Source organism: Clarias gariepinus, chromosome 18 (genome assembly GCF_024256425.1).
Source record: "Clarias gariepinus isolate MV-2021 ecotype Netherlands chromosome 18, CGAR_prim_01v2, whole genome shotgun sequence".
NCBI classification, from domain to species: domain Eukaryota; kingdom Metazoa; phylum Chordata; class Actinopteri; order Siluriformes; family Clariidae; genus Clarias; species Clarias gariepinus.
The window spans coordinates 4,947,327-4,970,615 of record NC_071117.1 but is presented as its reverse complement, the minus strand read 5'-3'; the positions used below and the strand labels follow the sequence as shown (position 1 = coordinate 4,970,615).

The window sequence follows — 23,289 nt, the reverse complement described above, 5'->3', positions numbered from 1 at the left end:
AGCTCCAGAAACCAGTACTGTTCTACTGTTTCTCTGACTCCACACCAATCACACAACCCTGTTGGATGTTTTCCCATTATATTTAATGTTGCATTAAGTCCTGTATGCCCCAGCCTTAGTCTAGAAAGAACACAGTCTTCCTTTCTACTTCCTCTTGAATTCCTTCCTTTGGTAACCGATGATTGTATTGAGTACAGATGCCTACCTTTTTGTTCATTATCCCAATAGGATTGCCATTTCTCTGTTATCTTTTTTTAAATTATTGACTTACGTTCGGATTTACTATACAAAATTTGCATCTATACCTTCTTTTGCCGCTGCCTGTTTTGCTAGCTGATCTGCTTCCTCATTTCCCGTCACTCCTGTATGTGCTGGAACCCACAAGAACTGAACTTTTTTTCCTGATATATCATGTACAATATCTAAAGGATCTCCAAGACTATGTCCTGTCTAGATTCAGACTGTTGACCATCCAAACATAGTAAGGCTGAACTTGAATCTGTGCATATTAGTGTCTTATTTAATCCTATTTCATATACTGTATTCATTGCTATCATAATTGCTAACAACTCTCCAGTAAACACTGAAACCTTGAAAAAAAATTTTTTTCCTGATACTTTTAATCTTGGAATGGTGTATGCTATTCCCACCTGGCAATTTCAATCCTTAGATGCATCTGTATACACTTGTATATATTGATTGTAATTGTTCCCGATATACTCTTTTGTCAACACTGCTTCTTGTAGCTCTTGAGCTTTCACCTGTCTTTTTCCCAATAAAATAAAGTCTATAACTGGTTGAGGTAAAATCCATAAATGTTTTGCCGGTGAGATTACTGTTGGGATAACTTCATACTCATTTAATTACATCTCACACCATCCATGATGATCCAACCAAAGCTATTAACTTGCTTTTTCCCCTGTTCCCAACTTGCCTCAAGCAATCCTTTTATCGGATGACTGTCCTTTTGTCCTAATAAACCTGCCCAATAAGTCAATAACAGTTGCATCCTTCTTAGATGAACTGGCAGTTCCCCCATCTCAACCTGCAAACCTGGAACTGGAAAGGAAGGAAAAGCCCCGCAACAGATTCTCAAAGCTTTTGAATGAATTTTTTCCAGTCTTTCTAATTGTGTCTTAGATGCTGCACCATAGGCAATACATCCATAGTCCAATATCACTCTTATCATTGTTGAGTAAATTGTTTTTAATGACTGTCTATCCGCTCCCCTCTCACAACCTGAAATACATCTCATAACATTCAATTTTTTTTTTTACATTTTTCCTCTATCTTACTTATGTGTAACCCTTGTATCAAAACACATACCTAAAAATCTTATCACTTTAACCTATTCTAATTCTTCATCATATATCTGCAACTTTAAATCTATGTTTGCCCTTTTATTTGTAAATAAAATATATTTGTTTTTTATCCACAGAAAATGTAAAACCCCATTTATGAGACCATTTCTCAACTTCTAATAATGCTAACTGCATTTTATTAACAATGTACTTGACATTCCTACCTCTCAGCCACAGAGCTCCATCATTTGCGAACAGTGACTTATCAATATTTCTCTCTATAGTAGCAAATACATCGTTAATCATAATTATAAATAATAAAGGGCTAATGGCACTACCCTGTGGTGTTCCGTTATCAATAATTCCTTTCCTTGATATATATTCCCCAACATTTACTCTAATATATCTTTCTATTAGAAACTCTTTAATCCAATTGTATAACCTACAACCTATTCCATACTGGTCTAATTTAATCAACAAACCTTCTTTCCATAACATATCATAGGCTTTTTCAACATCAAAGAAAACTGCTACAACTGTTTCTTTATAAATCAAAGCTTTCCCAATATCTAATTCTAAGTTAATAATTGAATCCATTTTCCTCGTCCACGTCGAAATCCACTCTGATATGGAGAGAAAAATTTATTTTTCTCCAAATTATACCTTGGTCGATCTGTAATCATTTTTTTCCATTAATTTACATAAATGGGATGTTAAAGCAATTGGTCTATAATTTAATGGGTTGCTAGGATCTTCACCCGGTTTCTTTATGGGTATTATTAGTGTTTCTTTCCATCCCAGGGGTAACACCCCTTCCACCCATACCCTACTGTAAAATTCCAGAATTGTTTTCAACGCCTCCTCACTTAACTTTTTTATTATGACATAACTAATTCCATCTTGTCCTGGGGTAGAAGCCTAAGTGTTTATTTAATGCACTCTAATGTAACATTTAATGAGCTATTTAAAGCCTCCCTTTTATCTCCTATATGTGGATTCTCTATTAACAGCTTTTCTCTCATATCCTTACATTCCTTCATCAAATTATCAGAGCTGTTTACTTTTGATAATTGTTTCCTAAACAATTCTGCTTTATCCTCATCACATACAGTACTGCAATCTCTGTCCCAATACTTAGCACTGGATAATCATATTCTTTCCTAATTCCACTTATCTTTTTAATCATATTCCATACATCTTCTACTGGCGTACTTCTCCCAATTTCTCTCCAATACTCCTATTTTCCTAGCTTCTGCTCCATTTTTTTTTTATATATTATCATGTTTTCCCAATTATGAGTTCTCTTTCAGATTTTAAAAGCCTTCCTTTTTCTTCTTACTGCTGCTGAACATTCCTCATTCCACCATGAAACTATTTTCCCCACTCTGTTTCCTGAACTTTTTGGAATACATTTATGCAGCATTACGAATGTCCGATATTAGCTCTGTATATATTCTTTCTATTTCTATACCTTCATCCATCTTTATCAACTTCGCTCAACACCCTGAATTTTTCCCAGTCCGCTTTGTCATACTTTTATTTCCCTGATGTGCCCCGATTTAAATTCCTATCTTCATTATTTACAATTGTACTAAGTATAGGAAAGTGATCACTCCTAACTGTGCAATTCTTTAAAACCTTCCAATTCATAATTCCACCCAACACATATGAGACAATTGTAAGATCTATAGTTGATTCCCTTCCCGTATTTACATCCAAACGTGTGCCACTCCCATCATTTAAACAAAACAAATTGTTACTCTCTATCATCTCTTCAATTATTAATCCATTTGTATCTGTTGATAACCCACCCCATAAGGTATTATGTGCTTTAAAATCACCGCACCAAATTACTCTTTTCTCACTTATTCCTTTTATTTCTTCCAGACTGTTCTGTGTCAGTCTTTTACATGGATTGTAGAAGTTTATTATAACATAATTTTTCACACCTAACCATATCTCTACCACAATATACTCCATGGATAATCCTTTCTCCAAAACTCTATAAGACATACCTTCTTTTAAGAACGTGACACAACCTCCACCCTTACCATCTTCCCGGTCCCTTCTCACACTTGTATATCCCTTAACAACAAAATATAATCTAGAATTTAGCCAAATTTCTTGTTTACATATAACATCTGGCTTCTCCTTTATATGACCTATGTATCCTTTAAACTCTTGACCATTAGCACACAGACTTCTAGCATTACATTGTAAAATGATTAACATGAATCTGCTATCCAACCCATACTTTCTAGCTTGACTGAAATTCTGTACTTAGACTTGGCCTTATATCTTCACATTTCAACCCCTTTATCTCTAGAAATCTTTCTGCTGCCTTGAGAATTATCTGTGTCTTTTCTGTTCGTTTTCCTGTTTGGGCAGTACAGTTAATTACTTCTACCATAAAAAGCACAAAATTTTTCTTATTTACCAACATTGTCTCGTCTCTAACCCTCCTACCATCAGATCTTCCTGTATCATCTTCTCTTCTCCCATACTCCCGACTTTCCTTCCCTCTTGACGTATTCTTAGCACTCAATACCTTCACAGCTTCAGCATACGTTAAGTTATTCTTTACCTTTACCTGCTGTACCTCTATTGCCCTCTTTCTCACCTCGCACCCTCCATGAGCAGCATTATGCCTGCCTCCACAATTACAGCATTTCAACTTTGCTCCCCTCCACATCGTGCGCATCTTATTTTAGCTTTACATACCAACGCGGTGTGTCCATATCTTTGGCAATTGTAACATCTCATTGGAGGAGCATTATATTCCCTAATCAGGTAGCTGATAAAACCCATCTTAATTCGTTCTGGCAGATCTTTACCTTCAAACTTTAGACGTACTGATAAACTATCCACTTTCCTCCCTTCCCTATTCATCTGTAAACGGACTGCGTCAATGATCATTCCTCCCTCTAGATTCCTTTTTAAGTCCTCCATGATAACTCCTATCGGTACTTCATATATCGCACCATAAGTCCACGATATCTGTCATACAATCCTAAAGCCCAACACCATCTGCTTTCCCACAGTTTTTAATTTTATAGCCTTGTTTTTCTGCTCTTCATTTTTGCAAGCTATCAGTAAAGCCCCATCTTGTAGCACTTTTGCAAATGCGTCAACGCCAACGGATTCATTCCTGAAACACCTACCGCTCCTTTGAATTTTGATATTATCCGTAAATTACTCTTAATTTCATTCCTATCGTCCTTATCCTCCTCACTGGTTAATAAACTACTATCTAATCCTCCCCCCTTACCTTTTTTCCTCTTTTTAGATCCCTTCCTACTTGATCTTCTCTCTATCTGTGTCCACCCTACTTCCATATCACCCTCCTCTTTCCCTGTATCTTCCAATCCTAAAGTCTCTGATCCATTCTCAGTTTGAATTTCACGCGATCTCTCCTTTGTATTTTTTTAGTTTTTTGAATTCGCCGCCATCTCCTCCGCCGAGTCCGCCATCATCCCCCTCCTCCTCGACCGTGACTCCTCGGCCCAGTTTCCCAGAACTAACAGCTTTTTATAATGTCTCTAATTGGCTGCCTCGGCGCAGGTGAGCTCCTTCCTCACCAGACCGAGGTACCTTCTGGGAAACTGGGTCTTCCAACAAAACTACAAACAAACATAACACACAGCCACAGTGCCGTGGGTAATTAAATAGTAAAGAAATTATTAATTGTGGAATGAAGACATTACAAACTACCTCACTAATGTTCCTGCACTCTAAAAAATGATTCTGTGGCCTTGTAAATTTCACAGTTATAAAAAAGTTATGTTACCTTAATAAAATCTTTAAAAGTCACATACATGATTGTTTGAGTTAGACAAATCAAAATAAATGCCTAAAAAAACAATTATTCATTTTGTCTTAAATTTACAATATAATTTAAGTTTACTTCACTAGTAAAAATCAGCAACTGAATTATATTTTTAACATGCACTTAATATTTTTTGATACATTTAAATCAAAATATCTGTTAATGGAGTAATTGTACTGATTAGTTTCAAGAACTACAATTATAAATTATTCCAACTCAATATTCTTTATGTTTAACAACAAAAACTTAAATAATTGAGTAAATTGGCCTGTGCAAGTGCTCATGGGAAGTCTGGTGTAACATCAGAGACAAGAAGGCTGTGAGGATGTGAGAATGGACATGAAGCACCTGGAACATTCTGGAACACTCCTTACAAATCCTGGTGAGTAAACAGCTAACACACGTTACTGTAATAATGACTCTGTCTGCCTGCACACACAACTTTATAGGGTGTGAGTTACTGTTCTGAATCCTGTCACAGCCGAGCTCCAGAGCTAACGATAGCTAGCAACAGGCCAGTCCTGGGATTCATAGTGATTTAGCTTGTTTGTTCCAACCACCGAACTGCTCAGCTAAAGCGGCGTTAATACAGACACTTAAAATCTGGTGTAAAAGGAGAGATTTAACACCGAGCGGCAGCGCGTGCATGTCCGGGTTTCCTCCGGGTTTCTCGGTGTAACCGGCCGCGGTTGTGCCGCAATATTTGAATTTCTCCCGCCAAATGCGGTGATTTTGCGCAGCCTACCGCCACTGTGGCGAGGATATAAAACTACTGTAGCATGTTCAAAAAATTAACGCATTTGTACCGGTCCACCTCACACACTGAACCGCGAGTCTGCTCGGTCACTCCGACACTTCAAGGAGGAAACTCAGAACAAATCCGGTTTAAACAGCAGAAATGAGGTGCAGTGTCCGGGTTCTGGCAGTGTTTTATCCGTTACTGTATATAAGTACTTTTAACATGATTAAACACTGAGCACGCAGCAGCAGATGTTATAAAATAAATGTGCTAAGTACTGTACTAATAACTAAAGCTATGAAATATAAAGATTTAGTGAAAATACAACATTTCTCTCAGAATTAGAATTGGGAGAAAGAAATATGAAGTTAAAATACTGAAGTGAAACATTATGTATGTTCTGATATGTAAGTAAAAGAACCTAAAACTGATTGATTTTGTGTGTGTGTGTGTGTGTGTGTGTGTGAAACATGTTATATATTTTCTATATCTCTTTCACAGCACCAACACCACTAATGAAGAGAAGTTGAATAGAGATAAAACAGGAGGTAAATGTCAACTTTTTTAAATGTTACAGAAGTATTAAATGTGTAACCATTGAATCAGAGATAGAAATAGACTATTAGTCCAAAAAGTATGTATTTGAACGGAAGTACTATTTTACCAGTCTGGTAGACTTTATATTAACAGTCACACTTGTACTTACTTGTATACTATTGTTCCTTTTTCAGGTGCCAGTTTATGGGATGGCGGTGTAAACTCTGCACATTTGTCGTATCATCAAAAGGAATTTCGATCATTACCGAGTGAAGCATGGTACTGTTGGTTGTTACGTCCCGCAGTAGTTTCGGGCATTTCGCACGTATTTTAGTGCCTCTGTCTTTCAGGTCTTGGGATTGGACATCGCACCTGTCAATCATGGTTTCCAGCGCGACCGCGATTCCCGTGGGAACCAATGAGGCTGCCCCAGCCGAGTATAAGAACCCGGAAGTGACGCAGCCAGGGGCGCGGCTTTTTTGGTTCATTCATATAGATGGTTGTTATGGTGACGCTATACTTCCGGTATTATTGAATGTTTTCGTAGTGTTTTGTGAATGGTGTGTGTGCGCGTTACGCTAAGCTTTCTACGTGTGTTGTTTTGTCCTGACTACGCCCAGTACGAGTTCTTGGACGTTTCTCCATTCGCGGTGTCGAGTCCAGGTTAGTATGCCCTAGGGCGTACATAAACAGCACGTAGAGTTAGACTTTGTTTAGACACACTAGATAGGAGTGAGAGCTAATTGTTGTACTTATGTTTTGGCTAGTTAGTGTAGTTAGCGGGCATCCCACGCCCTGTTTTTGTTTTCACTTCGTTTATTAGTTTAGATTGACTGCCGCGCATAAGTTAGAAGGTGTTTTGTTTTATTTATTTCCTTGATTTAAGCTCTGCTCGTGGCTCCCACCGTTGAATGCATATTTGATATTTTGTATATATTTTCTGTAAATATTATTTCTTTCTCTTCTTGTACTATTGGTTTCCACTGTGTGTTTTGGTGCTTTAAAATTACTAAAGTTTGCTAAAACTCAGCGCTACTCTCGAGTTGGTCTCGTTCTTGTTTATGAGTGACTTCTCAAATAGTAATCAGTGACGGTCTTCAAGATATTATTTTTTCTTTTTTATTTATTTATTTTTTCTTATGTCGGCTTCCAATCTCCCTTAGACAAGAGCAAAATAACAACAACATAGGAAACCGTAACATTGGTCATGGATATTTAGTGTCCTGTCTTCATTTAGACTGTCATTGCTTCTTTAAGACCTGAGAAGGTCTGCACACACATTTGTATGGATCCCACAGTTTGCAGGAAACTGAAGTGTGAAGGTGTGCAATCTTTCAGATGTAAAATGTGACTCATTAGATTCTAATACAAAAGTCTACTTCCCATGTGTTAACTGTATAATACTTGTGGCAGGAGTATTGTTTCTGAAACTGTTTACTAATAACATAAATTCAGCTCTTTATTTATGATCTTGTTACATGTCATTTGCATGTAAACCAGGTTGAGTTTAGACTTCATGTCTTGTCAAATTTGGCAAATAAATGTTTAATTAAAATGAAAATGTGTGTATTGTTTCTTTCATTTAGTTAAAATATTTAGTAAATGTAGCACATTTGTTTGTTAAATAATAGTGTAATTTTCAGTTTCTTCTACCTTGCATTTCAATTATATCTACTCAATTATTTTACTCATTTTCACTTTTCATTTACTTCTTATTTTCATTAAATTTACTCAATTTTGTACATCATTGTACTAAATATAGTTATTCAGGTCTACTTAATTTTTTTACTGACTTGTACTCAATTCATGAAGTATATTTTACATGATTTTTATTTTTTTTTATATTTACTCAATATTTTTAAGTGTAAAAATGTTTCACCAAAAAAAATGAGTACAGCACAGTTTTATTTTTGGATTGTGTTAACTTGTGTTTTTATTGTAATTTTATTTCTTTTATTATTCTCATTACAGATCAATGCTGAATTTAAGTGCATTACCACCATGCCTCTACAATCCAGATTTCTTTCGCAGCTAGATGTCCTATCTGACAAAATCCTGCAGCTATTTGTGAAAAGAGGAGGCCAAATTGGACGAAAACTGAAGAGCATGCAGTAAGAATGCATTCTACAAATAAAGTATTTATTTTCAGTGTACACATTTTAGTAAAAAAATATATATATATTCTACTCTAACTTGATGCCTTGCCTTCTTGACTAGGAGAATGATGTTGATCTTGCAAGAAAGTGTGTTTTCAAGGGACTGTGTGTGTACCTTAATGAGGACCCACAAAATCTGGTTAAAGAGTACATGGTAAGTAATCACATCAGTACAAGATTTCTGTATTTTTAATTGTGATTTCACATTTGTTCATGCTTATTGTTAGAAAAATCATATTGAAATTAGATAGCCATTAGTGACATTTCAGATCGATTGTAATCCTGTAAGTGGTTATCTCAAAATTAGTTAATTACCAGTGCCATATTAAATTTAGTTTTATTTTGTAATTGTGCAGGTAGAAGACAAAGATGTCATCCAAAAAGCTATAGAGGAGACCACTGTTGGAATGTGTGTCATCAAAGGACTACATGCCTGTGATACCCTGGAGGACATTGCCATTGTTCTTAAAGGCCAAACAGTATTACAAGATCTGGATAAAGTTACATTAGCCACTGCCATGTTGTTTGGCCTGACTTTGCAGCACTGACTGGAGCCCTGGGAGTGATTATAAAGCTGAGGGCACAGGTGTGCCTTGATTGAATGCCGGGCGAGCCCGAAACCCCGGAGTGGAGGAAGGACCATGAGGAGCTTAGTGAGTCCAGCTGGCTCATGACACTTGGGCTGTTTTTGTATTTCTCTGAATATTGCTGGGACGTTCTCTCCTGAAATGATGGGCAACTGAATGCTTTTCACCTGTGAATAATTTTTCTAACTGTAGACCATTGAACTCCAAATTTTTTGGAAAGGATTTTATAAACCCTTCTGATTGTGACTCAACTGTTTCTCTAAGACCATTGCTTATGTCTTTCCATATTGCCCCTGCATTAACACATATCACAAGAGCAAACTAGGGACACAGGAGGAATGGGGTTTGGTGCCAAGCAAATCCTCATAACTGGCTCTCCCTCACTCTAACTGATGAAACAGATTTGCTAAAATGTCTGAACTTGTTAACATTATGCTGATTTAAGTTTGTAAAGAAAAAAAAAACACCTAGAAATTAAGTGAGAAATTCAAAGTATATATGAACACAGTGATACCCACAATTCAGTACGGCAGGACATTAACTTCACTTTCTCAATAGTATTTTAATTTGTCATTATAATATTTTTTAAATTAATATTTTATTAATTAAGTATTTATTTTTAATGTGACAGTTTCGAATATGTACTCTGTGTCTCCTGGTGTGTTGTTTCACTTCCTCTGCTGTGAAGGCTGTGGGTTTATTTGTTCCCACACTGGACTAAGGTGTGAAAATGTCCTCTACACAATGCATGTACAGTTTTACTCTGGTGCAGAGACAGTCCTGCTGATGCATTAACACGGGTTTGGATATAACCGTAAAGTAACTTTTTTCTGGACTATATTATTATTATTATTATAAGTAGTAGTAGTAGTAGAAGTATCATTATCAACAACAACTAAAACAACAACACCAATAACAATAATAATAATAATAATAATAATAATAATAATAATAATAATTGATTTTGTATAAAACATCAGAGGTAAGAAATGCACAAGTACACAACAGATTATTTTATATGGAGTAAAATGTGTATATTTGCTTGAGTATGCTCTTTATTTTAATGTCAGGACTAATTGAGAAACAAAAGAGGAAACTAAAGGGTGTGTTTATAGCAACTCGTGTTAACCACATACTCTTTCTCTCACGCTCTTCTTTAGTTGTAGATTGGTCTCTGGACGTGTGGGTAGAGAAGGCACAGTAAGAGAACAATATTTTGTCATATTTTAAGTTATTTTGTCATAATGTACATTTCCTAAAGATAGACAGCAGAGTTTTTCTTTCTTTAGTCAGGTTGTAATTTGGGTTCCCAAATTGGGCACGTTGTGAATTTTGTAAACTTTACTTGATTGTCTGTATTTGCTGGGAATTATGGAGATGTTTGAGATGTTTTTCTCCACCGCACTCTTTTAAATACATCTACTTCTTCCTCCTGATTGTTCTTTCCTCTGTTTCCTGTGAGTTTCTGGTCAGGTAGTAGGGCTGGCTGTTATATTTAAAAGTCATTTTAAGTGTCGAGTCTCCACTACTGACAGCTTTTCCAGTCTTGAGTTACAGTTGTTTATAATTGATGGGTAACTTTATGTGCACCTGTATACCGCCCTCCTGAATTTAACAAGGACTTTTTTGCAGAAGTAGATTTTAAGTACATTTTATGGCTCCAATGTTAAGTACAACACACCTGCCATTAACAGAAAAATCCACAAAGAACTGGAAGTAAACGTTACATAAGTATATTTAATGCACAAATTAGATTTATTTAAAATAATCAAGTAAAGTTATTGTACAGTTGTATTTGCAGGAACCTTGTTTTTATAAAATGATTAAATCTAACCTTTTTTTTATGTCTTGTAAGATTTTCATTGCAACATTGCTAATTTATGTTGTGTAAAGAAACTGTAATTATTTCATCTGTATCTTTCATAAACCACCTAATTAAAATAGAATTAAACAGTTTATTTATGAAACATTTGTTTCTGACATAGTCTTGATACAGATTTTTTTTTTTTTTTTTTTTTTTTTAATGGAGTGCATGCTGTTAAATTTTCAGTGGGAACAATTGCATGTCACCAGGGCCTGAAATACTTGTTTTAAACAAAATTGTGTAAAAACATTAGCAAAATATAGCAAACAAGACATAACATCCATTTTAGAACATATTATTTAAACTTAGCCCTCTGAAGCAGTGAAGTTGCAACATTCAAATCAGCACTCTGGACTAGTGCAGTTAAAAGTGTGCCATTAAAAACCTTAATGCATTAAAACATTTTAATCAATAGCTGAACATGTAAACACTTGTCAAGCCATATCAATACCGTTCAAGATGATTTCTTTATCTTTAAAGCTTGCACTTTTGGGGACAGCTAAATCAGGTTCCAAAATAACTTTCTGAAATACCTTTACTCCGTAGCACACTGCTCGGGGGTATGCAAGGTTAAAGGCATAAATTAATCCCATAAGCAGTGCACATGCCCTTTCAATAATGCCACATTCTTTCAACATCTCCTTTTCTTTAAGGATAATGGATACATTGACTAGTTCCTCCCCTCCAACAGCATGCACGACAGGGATTTTAAGAGTTTGAAAACTAGCATCACTCTGTCTGTCCTGCATAAAATTTACAAGAAAATAAAAAAGATCATTATTTTGAGAATCAGAAAAAAAAAATAATATCATAAATCATAATTGATAAAAATTAACATCAATTTATATACTTTAGATTGTTAAACTTGGGTGTAATTACTTTAGCAATAATCTTGCATCAGTAAAATCTTTGTAGAGCATGGCATGAGATGGCTACACTCCTTAGACTCCATAGACTCTTCTCACTTTCCTTTCCTCAATTTTGCCTCACATGCATACTCTTCTTTAGAAGCAAAAAACAGCATTCTGATACATTTAATTATGGCAGCAAACATCAGGGTTAGCTTAGCATAGTATCAAAAATATTTAAATTAAAACCTTTGCTCCATACTATTAAAATATTGATCTATACCCACTCTAAATAGACGCCGAATGTAATAATTTCTATACACCGATGTGGCTTATCATAGGACAACACAGAACAAATATTAACAGATACCCCAATGGGTGAAGACTATGTTTATTAACCCTGCAATACAAATACATTTAAAAGAAAATATCCGAAATGGTGTCTAGAATCTATATTTTTTATTAGCTACAAAGATAATCACCTTTCTCAAAATTTTCCACTTCAGTTACAGCAGTAAATAATCTATTATTTTCTAATGAGCTTTAGAGAAAAAATGTTTTATGAATTTCTACACTATTAAAAACTAAAATATTTCTAATTGTACGTCCTGCGATTGAGATGAACATTAGTCAGAAGAACGAGAATTAAATCCAAAACATAAAGGTAAACTTACCTCGACCACAACAAACTCCAGCCCCAGCCACGCCCCGCAGTACCTCCGTGATGATCCCCAACCAACTGAACCCCAGCACGAGTACAGCATCTCAAAACACGCATGCATGGGTGTTTTTAACAGTAAAAGTAAAATGTACTTTATATTACTAGGTTTATGTGAAGTTACTATACTGTAAAACTGTATATAAGTAAATATATAATTATATTATAACTATATATTATAACTCTTTTCACTCACTTCATTTATTACATAATTAAATGTGTACGCTACACTGTTTTATCTGAAAATCAGCAATAAACATGGCTTAAGACACTTGTGTGAGCGCAAACAAACAATCACTGCTGTAAAGTAAAACAAACAAACAAATGAATCAGCACCTTACCTCTGAAAAGATTTGCGACAAAGTTTGTGCCTCTCGCCTTCATTTCTGTGCGTGTGTGTGTTTGTGAATGGGGGTTTCACACACACATACACACACACACACACACACACAAACACACAAACTCATAGTCGGCACAATGTCAAATTACACTCGCACGCACACACACCGCGATGAGGAAGAAAATAGATTTTTATCCTCTGTATTGAGAATTTCTTTTGCTTTACTCGCGCACACACACGTGTTATAAGAAACAATACACGTGCTGTACACACGCGCTTCCGAACACAAAATAAAATATGTTTTACACACACAGGGTCACAGTGTTATAGTAAACAGTACACACATGCATGGATGTTGATTATACCAGTAAGAGATGAGCACTAAGACCCTGCAGGGGAGATGATTACCCACAATTTTGCAGCGCAAGAGAGAGAAAAAACGTTGATGTTTTTTCATCGTCATCATGATTTCATGTGATCATGTGACGCTCGGTGTCAAAACAAGAAGTGCATGCGTGAAACATGATATTTGTTTTTCAAGTCAAAATTTAATAAAAATATTTGCTCGTCTTGCGGAACACTCGTAAACCGTGTTACTCGTAATCCGAGGTTCCACTGTACTTAATTAAATATGATCCTGTTTGGAATCAGTATAAGTAGACACAAATTTTCTTTTCTTTATTATGCTGATGATTTGCAAATATAACTGCCTCTGAAACTCAATGACAAACATAATTTTCAAATGTAATTTGATGGGTTGATGTGGCTTTCACAAAATGTTTTGTTTTTATTATGATGATGAAATTGTCAGCTGTTTAAATGAGTAGATATGATAATATTGGAAATGTTAAAAGAAGATTATATTTTTTCCCCCAGATTAGTAGATCATATGCTGTTCTTATACTGACTACTGACTTTTTTTTTATTTTATTTCATAGACGTTCTCCAGCAGTGTTTTCCCTCACAATGATTTCTACACTTTATCTGGTCTTTCTGTTGATGATCTCAGGTGAATCTCACATTTACATCATCACAACTACACACATTTTGATGCTTGTTGTAAATTAGATAAATAGTAGTGAATGCTATAAAAATACGAATTCTTCTAACTTATGGGTTTAACTTATGAGCCCTAAAAAGTTAAAATTCTGCACATTGATTTCTGCCAGTGGTAGACATGTGTGTTTATTTCTCCAACCCAGAATTCCAGAGGAGAGAAGTGAAGCTATAAGGCTAACTCAGTGTTTTATGGGGCTCAGTATAATGAACTCTAATAACCTCTTCCATGTGTCATGTTTCAGGAGCTCTTGGGAATGAATGGAGTGTGACATACAACCCAGAACATCTCTGTGCTTTAAATGAATCTACAGTGTTTATGAACGGCTCGTACACACACCCAGCATATTTTACAGTGAAAAAGGCATTTTGGGTAATAAACCCAGTTAAGGGTAAAGATCCGACTGATCTGAGTACTGTATCAGGTTACTCAGACAGAGTGGAGTATTTAGTAGATAAGCAGAAACACTTCTCCCTTAGACTGAGTGATGTGAAGAAAACAGATGAACATCAATACTGCATTAGAGTCCTAGGACCGAAACCTAAACATAAATACCTCTTTTCTCCAGGAGTGAGACTCACTGTCACAGGTAATGTAGATCACAATGCTTTACGGAAATTAACAATTATAATTCAGAGTAGAGATTCCTGGTAAAGGTGGTGGAGGGAAACAAAACAGTTATGGTGTGTAACACCACCTGCAGTAATAAAATCACCTTGTTTTCTACATATACAGTGGTTAATCAATCGGAATGTACACAGTAAAATAAGCAGTGTTAATACGGCAGTGTTGCTTTGTCTTTACTCTTAATGAGTTAATTCAACAACAAATAGTGAAAGATACCCCCTAGTGTTGGTGATAACCAGCAGAGTTAATTTCTGCGTCGTTAACTTTACTCTGTGAAGCTCCGCCCCTCAATCTACCCCCTGCGAAGATCTGAACTGGACAGGAGTGTTCTGGTCGCCATTTTATTTTAGCTCCAATCGACAGGTAAGCTTGTTTAAGTAACGTACTAAAACACAGTTTTAATATTTCATCTAAATAAATGTGCTAATGTTACTGTATATGTTGTATTTTGATGCAATTTTTGTAGTTTTGTCGTATTAATTTCGGAACTTCCGATTAGGTAACGTCGTGGCAAGTTCATGCGTTCTCGTCATGCAATGCTAAAACAAATTATGACAATAATCTAACTTAATTTGTTTGTTTGTTTTCCGTTGCAATTGGCATTATATCCCATGAATATGGTTTAGTTGTTTTAATGTTGAATTATCTAACGTCCCAATGGGGCATCGGCATTTTTATATGTTGGATAACGTTAGTTGAAATTGTGAAGTTTCAGCTTGGACTGTAACTTTAAATTAGATATTTGCATCATGTAAGTTATGTCAAAGTTTAACGTATAATTCATGTAATATCGGTGCTGATGTACGTTAGATTTAGTTGATTTTCCACATGTATTACGACGTTAGATACAGTATTCTGTTTTAACGTTAGGCGCGCTATGGGCTTAGCGATGGTTTAAAGCTGTGCAACGAAGGAATAAAACGCCCGCTATGTTAGTCACAGAATTAACCGACATGGTCAGAACGTTACATGTTAATGCTAGTATCCTGTTTGTAAGAAGTGGCAGTGTTTAAACGCTGTATATTAGAAAAATAACGAAAATGTGCTTTAATCTTGACAATGAAACTGAGTTGTGCAATATAATTGACATATTGTCGCTGTTTTACATTCTCAATTTAAGGCAACTTCGATCAGAAACTGTATGGCATCACTAGATGAAAAGTGACTGTAGGTATTTACTGAACTATTTGACATTTCTTTTGCTATTTAGTATGTCCAATTCTTAGATCCAACTGAGGTGACTATGTAAATTATTGCAACAGTATTACTTTGGGCATATTTATTTATATGTTGGGCATGAAATCTTTTTACACTATAATTTGTGTGATACTCTTGTCACTTCTCAGATCATGCTAGTTAAGGTGAAACTTGGGGATGCCCAAAAATTTGTCAAGATAACTGAGCTGAGTCTGGAGGAATTTTTGACTGCTGGTAAAAAAAAAAAAAACATATATATACTTCCATTACATTCATTTTTCTATTTTTATTTATTTATGTTACTTGATGAGTGTCTAGTAATTTTACATGAGACTATATATAGTCACATGTTGCTTGTTCCCTGATGTTCAAAGTTAATCATTGCTGTGTAAAACCTTGTAAGTCCGTATACTTTCTCATAAAATTGCATGCTTTTTTGTTTGTTTGTTTGTTTGTTTTTTTTTAAAGCATTTTTAAAGTTTGGTGTTCCATCTGTACCAGAGAATGTGAAGGTTTTTGATGAATCAGGGACTGAGGTGGATGATGATGTTTTTGAGGATGTAGTCAGATCCTCAGTCGGAGTCCTTACCATAAAACATGGAGCAGGTTTGTATTTATTACATTACACATTAGAAATTTAATACTACTAATTAACAACAATTCCCCATAAATATTCATCTGCAAACAGACTTGGGCTCTGCCTCTCCACAAGCCTCTCATGGGCAGTCAAATCAGTCCCTGTCTTCCATTGACTCCAGTGACTCACAGGATACAGTCATTATTGAAGAAAGCTCCTCCAGTAAACGAATGAGGTTAGACGATGAAGCTAAAAAGGTAGGTATAATAATTTTTTTTCTGTACTTTTACATTTTGGTGTTAAAAAGAGAGAAAAAAGAATGGAAAAGACTGTTAAAACTCATAAATGTATTTTTAAAAATTAAATTTATTTAAATAAAATTATAAAATTGAGGCTTACTGATATGTATGTATGTATATGTGTGTGTGTGTGTGTGTGTGTATATATATATATATATATATATATATACAGTATATATATATATATACACACATAAATATACATATACATACAAATATTTATTCATTTTATTATTTGTTTGAGTTGGTAGAAACCATTCTTGTCCAAAAACCTAGTGGGGAGCATATAATAAATGAATACAACCGAACCAAGTCTCTGGGGGACGAAACAAGGAGGAAAATGGTTAACATCTTAACAGCTGACATGACAGAAAAGAATGGGTAATCTTCATAATCATTACCTGGTGTATATATGATCTCTATAGTTTTACATTGTTGTTGTTGTTTAAATTCATGCAAAGGACACTAAAAATCTCTTTTTTTTACTGCAGTACATCACCACCAAAGCAGGTGAAAGAAAAATATGCCAGAGGAATTGTGGCTTTGTTCCCTTACCTGAGTGACCCCTTTTCTAAAAATGGCTACGTAAGCGTCAGCTTTTAATTCTAATTCTTTGTTGGCATGTTAAATGTTGCTGATCTCACATACCCATACTACAGGTGGTGTATTTTGCTGTTGAATTTAAAGACTTTACCTTTATTTTTGTTTTCCTAAGGAACATTATTATGATGGCGAAAGCGGTACTGGGTACTTAGCATGGAGAATCAAAACTATACAGAGAGGCTTAGCTAAGGAACGACGTGCGTCATTTGAAGGTACATGATGAAATTCTGAAATCTACCTTTTTTGATTATGTAGCTCATTCTGCAATCTTTTACAGGAGTTCTCTTGCCAAGTTGCCTGTTTTAAGGATTAATTTCATTTATCGTTCATTGAGCAGTGTTGAAGCTTTTAAAATGTTTTGTGGTTCATCATCAGGACAAGGAACTTCTGCTGAAGCGGGGTCTGGTGGACCAACTGTAAGACGGCAGTCAGAGTTTAATCCAGAGACCACCCTGAATGAGGATGAATGCAAGGAAGCAATTGCATTCATGAGCCATTCCTCTGATGAGGACACCATCAAGAAGAAAATGAAATTGACATTCGACTATCGCCGTAACATGGTTCTTGACCCCATGCAGTCCAGTGATATATTGACAGTCTTTCCACGATTCAAAGATATTAAAGGCTTGGTAAAGTGTTTATAATCATACTTTTTAACAAATTAACAATACAATAAATTGTACTGATGTTTAAATGGAAGTTTATTCACTGCTTGCTTGAGTTTATATCCATAATGATTTGTCTGGTACTTAGAAAAAGAAATTGTCTCATCCTTTTCTGCCTCTTCTTAGATTGAGCAAGACTTTGTTCTGATGTTTGGAGAAGGAGTGTCAGGCAAGCTACTGGAGAAGTGGACCACTGCATTCAAGAAAAAAGTGATTCAGCAGTGCAAAAAGCTTCCAAGCACCAGTGATTTGGAAGAACTACTGCTCGCAGCTGCATCTCCTACTGGTGACTCAGAAGAGGGTGTTAACTTTGGTAAGATGTTTAAGATTAGGTTTTTACATTAAATATTATTTAGAAATATTAAGATTAAAATTTGGTACCCATACATTTTTAATGTTCTTTCTATTTTTTTACTTTTTTATTTTTTTATATCTTTTACTTCACTTCCAGTTTGCATTATTGATCAGATTTTGCTGACATAATGTATGTGTGTAAACAGGCTGGGACAGCGACCTCTCTTCTATAATACTTCTGTTGCATCTGATCCCACCTTCTGCCCAAGGCCGGAAAAGACCAGGAAAGGTGTCTGCCTCTCAAGCAGAAAAACACCTTGTTGTCTTCAAGAAGGTTTGTTTTCTTTTCTTGTTTTATTTTCCTGTTTTATATTTAACATATTTTTGATAGCCCTCTCCAATTTGCTTGGCCTTCTTAGAGTGGAACAAACATTGAGGAGCATCTTCGAGAAATTACAGCTGTTGCTCAACCCTACCTCCTGGCTGTGGGACCTCAGAAGAATTCAGTTCACAACTACTTCATCGTTCTTGATCGGCATGTCATTCCATGCAAGTCAACCTCTTCTCTTGGTGCCGTTGACAAACTGTTTAAGGCACACTTTGTTTTTGGAACATCTTACAACCTTATGCTACACAACATGTACACTTTCATTCAGACCACTGTGTACAACATAGATGTTGGCAAAGTGAAAGAGAGTCCTCGTGTTGCTGAGGTTAGAGCACGGCTGCTTAGCTAGGTGCTAGGTGCTAAGTTTAAGTAGTTTAAGTTTTTCTGCGTTCATGAAGTGTTTTGTTTGTCAGGCTGAGTTATATGGTTCTAAATTGCTTCTTAGGCACTTCAGATTAGTTCATGGTTTTGTTCCTGGAAAGAATCTTCGCCTTAAATGTGTAGAGGCAGGGTGTTGTTCTGTGTTTGGGACTTTTTCAGGGTTTAGAAAACATTTGAATTCAAAACATCCTGAGGAAAATGACCAGCATTTTGACACCATTGACAACTGTGAGACTGCTGAGGCAGAAGGACAAAGTAGTGCTCAAACATTTGATCAGGTTGACTCTGTTAGAGAGGTGGCCACGACATCTGTATTGTTAAAGTCAAAAAAGAGCACTTTGGATATGTGTGCATCTGCTGTTGCACAACTAAAATTTGCTGGGTTAAGTCAATCTGCTGTAAGTGGTTTTGTTTCATCTATGGAGGAAATAGTTTGTGAGATTCACAGTCAGGCCCAGGATACAGCTTTGCTCTGTCTGTCTCCACACGACATTGCAACTAAAAGGAAAATAGAAAGTTCATTTCAACATTTGGAAAATCCATTTCCTTTGTTAAATTCGGAAGCCAAACGAAAGAGACTATTTACAGAGAAATGGGGAACTGTTGAACCAACCGAAATAGTGCTTGGCACAAGATTTGATAGCAGGAGAAATAAAACCACTGGAACATTTGATCAAGTTGTTGTAACAGATAAGTTTTCTTATGTTCCCATTTTAGAAACACTGAAGTCAATTTTACAAAATCCGCATCTTACTGATTTGTTTAAACCCAGGCATGTTCCAAAGGAAGGTGTTTATGTTGATTTAAGTGATGCGGCCCATTTTAAAAGTAATCCTTTATTTTGCACAGAAAAAGATGCTTTACAAATTCAGTTATTTTATGATGATTTCGAGACTGCTAACCCTTTGGGTTCTAAAAAAGGTATACACAAATTGGGTGCTATCTATTTTACATTAAGGAATTTCCCCCCCATTTTTAACTCCTCACTGGATAACATTCATTTATGTGCCCTCTTTCATGCACAGGATATTAGACGGTATGGTTTTAATTCTATAATTGAGCCTCTAGTAAATGATCTAAAAGTGCTTGAGATTGAGGGGGTTAAGAATCCGGTATCTAGAAATTGTGTAAGGGGTACAGTTGTTCAAGTCACAGGGGATAACCTTGGCTTACACAGTTTATTAGGATTTCTGGAGTCATTTGGGGCTCAATATTGCTGTCGTTTCTGTGTTCTTGAGAAAGATCGCTTTCAATTTGTATTTTCTGAAGATAACCCTGAAGTTAGACTAAGAACAACTGAGATGCATGCTCTGCACTGTAAAAGGTTACAAGATGACTCTACACTACCACATGTTTATGGCGTCAAACGGGTGTGTTTGTTAAATTCACTCAAGTATTTCAACACAGCAAACAATTTTGCTGTGGATATAATGCACGACATTTTAGAAGGTGTCGCACAGCTTGAGGTAAAACTTGTTCTGCAGTACATTGAGCATAATTTTTTGAGTGCTGATGATCTTGCTGGTAGAATACATGCTTTTGATTATGGTTACAATCAGCAGAGGAACCGTCCTCCAATGGTCAAATTGTTTGGTGGAAGCAACGATTTGGGTTTAAATGCCATCCAATCTTGGTGCTTGTTACTCAACATGCCTCTGTTATTTGGCGATTTAGTGCAGAGAGATGATAAACACTGGTATCTTTTGCTTTTACTTCTACAGATTGTTAACATCGTATTTTCACCAGTCATAACAGAAGGCATGACCATTTATCTTAAACATTTAATAACTGAACATCACCAGCTATTCAAAAAATTATTTCCCGAAAAAAATCTGTTGCCAAAGCATCACATAATGATACATTACCCACAGTGTATAAGGAAAATTGGACCAATTCTGCACATGTGGTGTATGCGTTATGAAGCGAAACACAAATTCTTTGAAACACAATTAAAAAGCTTCAAAAACATCACCAAAACGCTAGCCAAAAAGCACCAGAGTTGTATGGCAATTCACTGGGAGTCTTTTAGCCAGTACAGATTGACTCTTGGTCCAGGGAAGATGATGGAACTCAGTGGACTTAAAGGTGGCATGGACATTGCTTCCAAACTAGGGGTGGAAATATCAGAACTTGTCTATTCTGTAAAGTGGATCAAACATCATGGCACAGAGTATCGCCCTGACTTTATTATCTGTACAGAAGTAGCATGTGAGATGCCAGTGTTTTGTAAGATCAAGACTATTGCTGTGAAAGATGAAAATGTACTGCTCTGTGGAACACTGATGGAAACAGTCTGTTTTGATGACCATTACCATGCATTTACAGTCAGAGTGCATCAAGATCGAGTTTTAAAGGTAGTGAATGTTAACGAACTGTTTTATTTCAAACCATTTGATCTTCAAATTAAGTATGGCACAACAGATTCTGCACTGCATATAGTGCCCTATTGCCATTTTATGCAGATGTGATGTTTTTTAGATGTCATGTATGTATTTAAGCCTGACAGTGTTTTAATAAATGTTTTAAATGGTACATTGCGGTTGTTTTCTGTTCTATTCCATGTATTCAATGTAAAAAAAAAAAAAAAAACACTGTAAGAGTTGATTTTGCACTGGTGCAGAGAAAAGTAGGGACACCAGAGAGTGAAATAATTACACTTACGGAGTTATTTGATCAGCATTTTAACCCATTACAACACAAAATGGGTTTTCAAAATTGTACTCTCTAAGTGGGATTTTTTTCACTAATAAAAATTTAAATAAACTCTACAAAAGTGAAATATTAACACCATGTGGTGTTAATTTTCCCTTAGTGTTAAATTGTCGTAACACTATTTAGAGTTAATTTTCGTTAGTGTTAAATTGTAGTAACACTATCCAGTGTTGAGCAGTGTTAATTATTTACTCCAAACAGAGTTAATTTTACTCTGAAAATTTAACACTATGACAAGAGTCAATTTATCACCAATTCTGAGTGGGACCAAATACACTCGGGTCCAGTGTTAAATTTTACTCCTAAAGAGTTATTTTAACACTGCAAAATTTACAGTGTAGGTCCTACCATCGCTGCGCTCGGCGGTACCGTTTGGCTTTGTGCGTTTGCTGGCTTTTACCGTTGAGTGGCGCTATATAACTACAGACTGACGCCTCGTGCCTTAGTTCATTCTCTGCTGGATTAATGAGACACAGAGTTTTAGAACTGCACGTAGTAGCGGATAAAATCAAGTAAAACATTGTAGTAAAACAAATTTATAATCACAGAACTAAAATGACGATACAAATGTAGAAATTAAATTAATTCTTATTAGGATCTAATTTAAACAAAATAAATGTTAACACAGTGAGCCTTTAAATTTTATCACGTGTAATTAGAAAAGACGCGTGTAGGGTTTTGTGTCGTCTTATATCTTGTGTTCTTTAAATTTATAGTAGATTTATTAACTAAAATAAATGACCATAAAAATTATAACATTGTCAGGACGTTCTACTGCGTCAGCTGATGTCGGTCATTCAGCCCCGCTTGTGTTTTTGCGTTATTATAAGAATGAAATGCAGTAGACTGTTATGATCTGTAACGGATTCGACCCATGTTGCACGGGCGGCACCATAAAGCACGGACACGAGGTGAGGTCTTACGGGAAAAGGGTAATTTATTTAGGTAAAATGGGGAAGGAAAGTGTTGAAGGAGGGAGAAAGGAAAGAAAGGGATAAAGATTGTGCATGTGCAGTTCCGGGGGCTGTGCCACACTGGCATGCGGGCACACAGCTGACAATAAGTGTTGGTGCGCGGAGTGGCAGAACTGAGCACGCGGAGGCAGCGCTTCTCCCGCTGTCGATGGCCGGCGCGAGTCCTCGCTGACGTAAAAACTTAACACAAACGTCCTCGCACCCTTTTTCTCTTCGGCAGCTGGGCTGCGAGGGCGGGCACGGTGCGGGAGTGAAGGTGCCGCGGGAGCTCGCGCAGCTCTTTCTTGCGCTGTCCTCAGCGCGGAGATCAAAGGGCGGAATTCTAGTGTCCTTGTTTAACACTAGAAGCGCCGAGCAGCGGTCATTTGACCGCAAGGGGGTAAAAAAAAAATAAGGCAGATAATAAACTATGCTATGTCATAACCGAAGCAAACACCACGATTATGCCTCGTTTCGTTCAATGTTGCTAGGCAACGGACCACGCGCCTAATCGGCGAGAACGTGGTTCACTTGGCCGCGGTGTATTATAAACCTGCGAATTGTTTCACTGTTTATGCATAAAAGCGAGGGAAATGTGGAAGTGATGTGTGGCCACTGAA

At 36.2% G+C, this 23,289-nt stretch overlaps 1 protein-coding gene and 3 long non-coding RNA genes across 4 annotated transcripts in view; all 4 read left to right on the top strand.

The window, feature by feature from the left end:
- LOC128506993 (sialoadhesin-like) overlaps positions 1-23,289 on the top strand; it is a 212,987-nt gene that overhangs the window by 50,523 nt on the left and 139,175 nt on the right. The window contains exon 8 of the mRNA XM_053477609.1: positions 17,270-17,288. Within this exon, the coding sequence (XP_053333584.1) occupies positions 17,270-17,288 (19 nt within the window). The remainder of the gene's footprint in view (positions 1-17,269; positions 17,289-23,289) is intronic.
- Positions 5,409-6,683, top strand: LOC128506529 (uncharacterized). The gene is made up of 3 exons (XR_008355724.1): positions 5,409-5,509; positions 6,368-6,414; positions 6,598-6,683. It is a non-coding gene; the product is annotated as an uncharacterized LOC128506529 (long non-coding RNA).
- Positions 8,381-9,888, top strand: LOC128506531 (uncharacterized). The gene is made up of 3 exons (XR_008355726.1): positions 8,381-8,514; positions 8,621-8,713; positions 8,916-9,888. It is a non-coding gene; the product is annotated as an uncharacterized LOC128506531 (long non-coding RNA).
- LOC128506535 (uncharacterized) lies at positions 10,100-14,369 on the top strand. Its single transcript, XR_008355730.1, has 3 exons — positions 10,100-10,346; positions 13,855-13,925; positions 14,218-14,369. It is a non-coding gene; the product is annotated as an uncharacterized LOC128506535 (long non-coding RNA).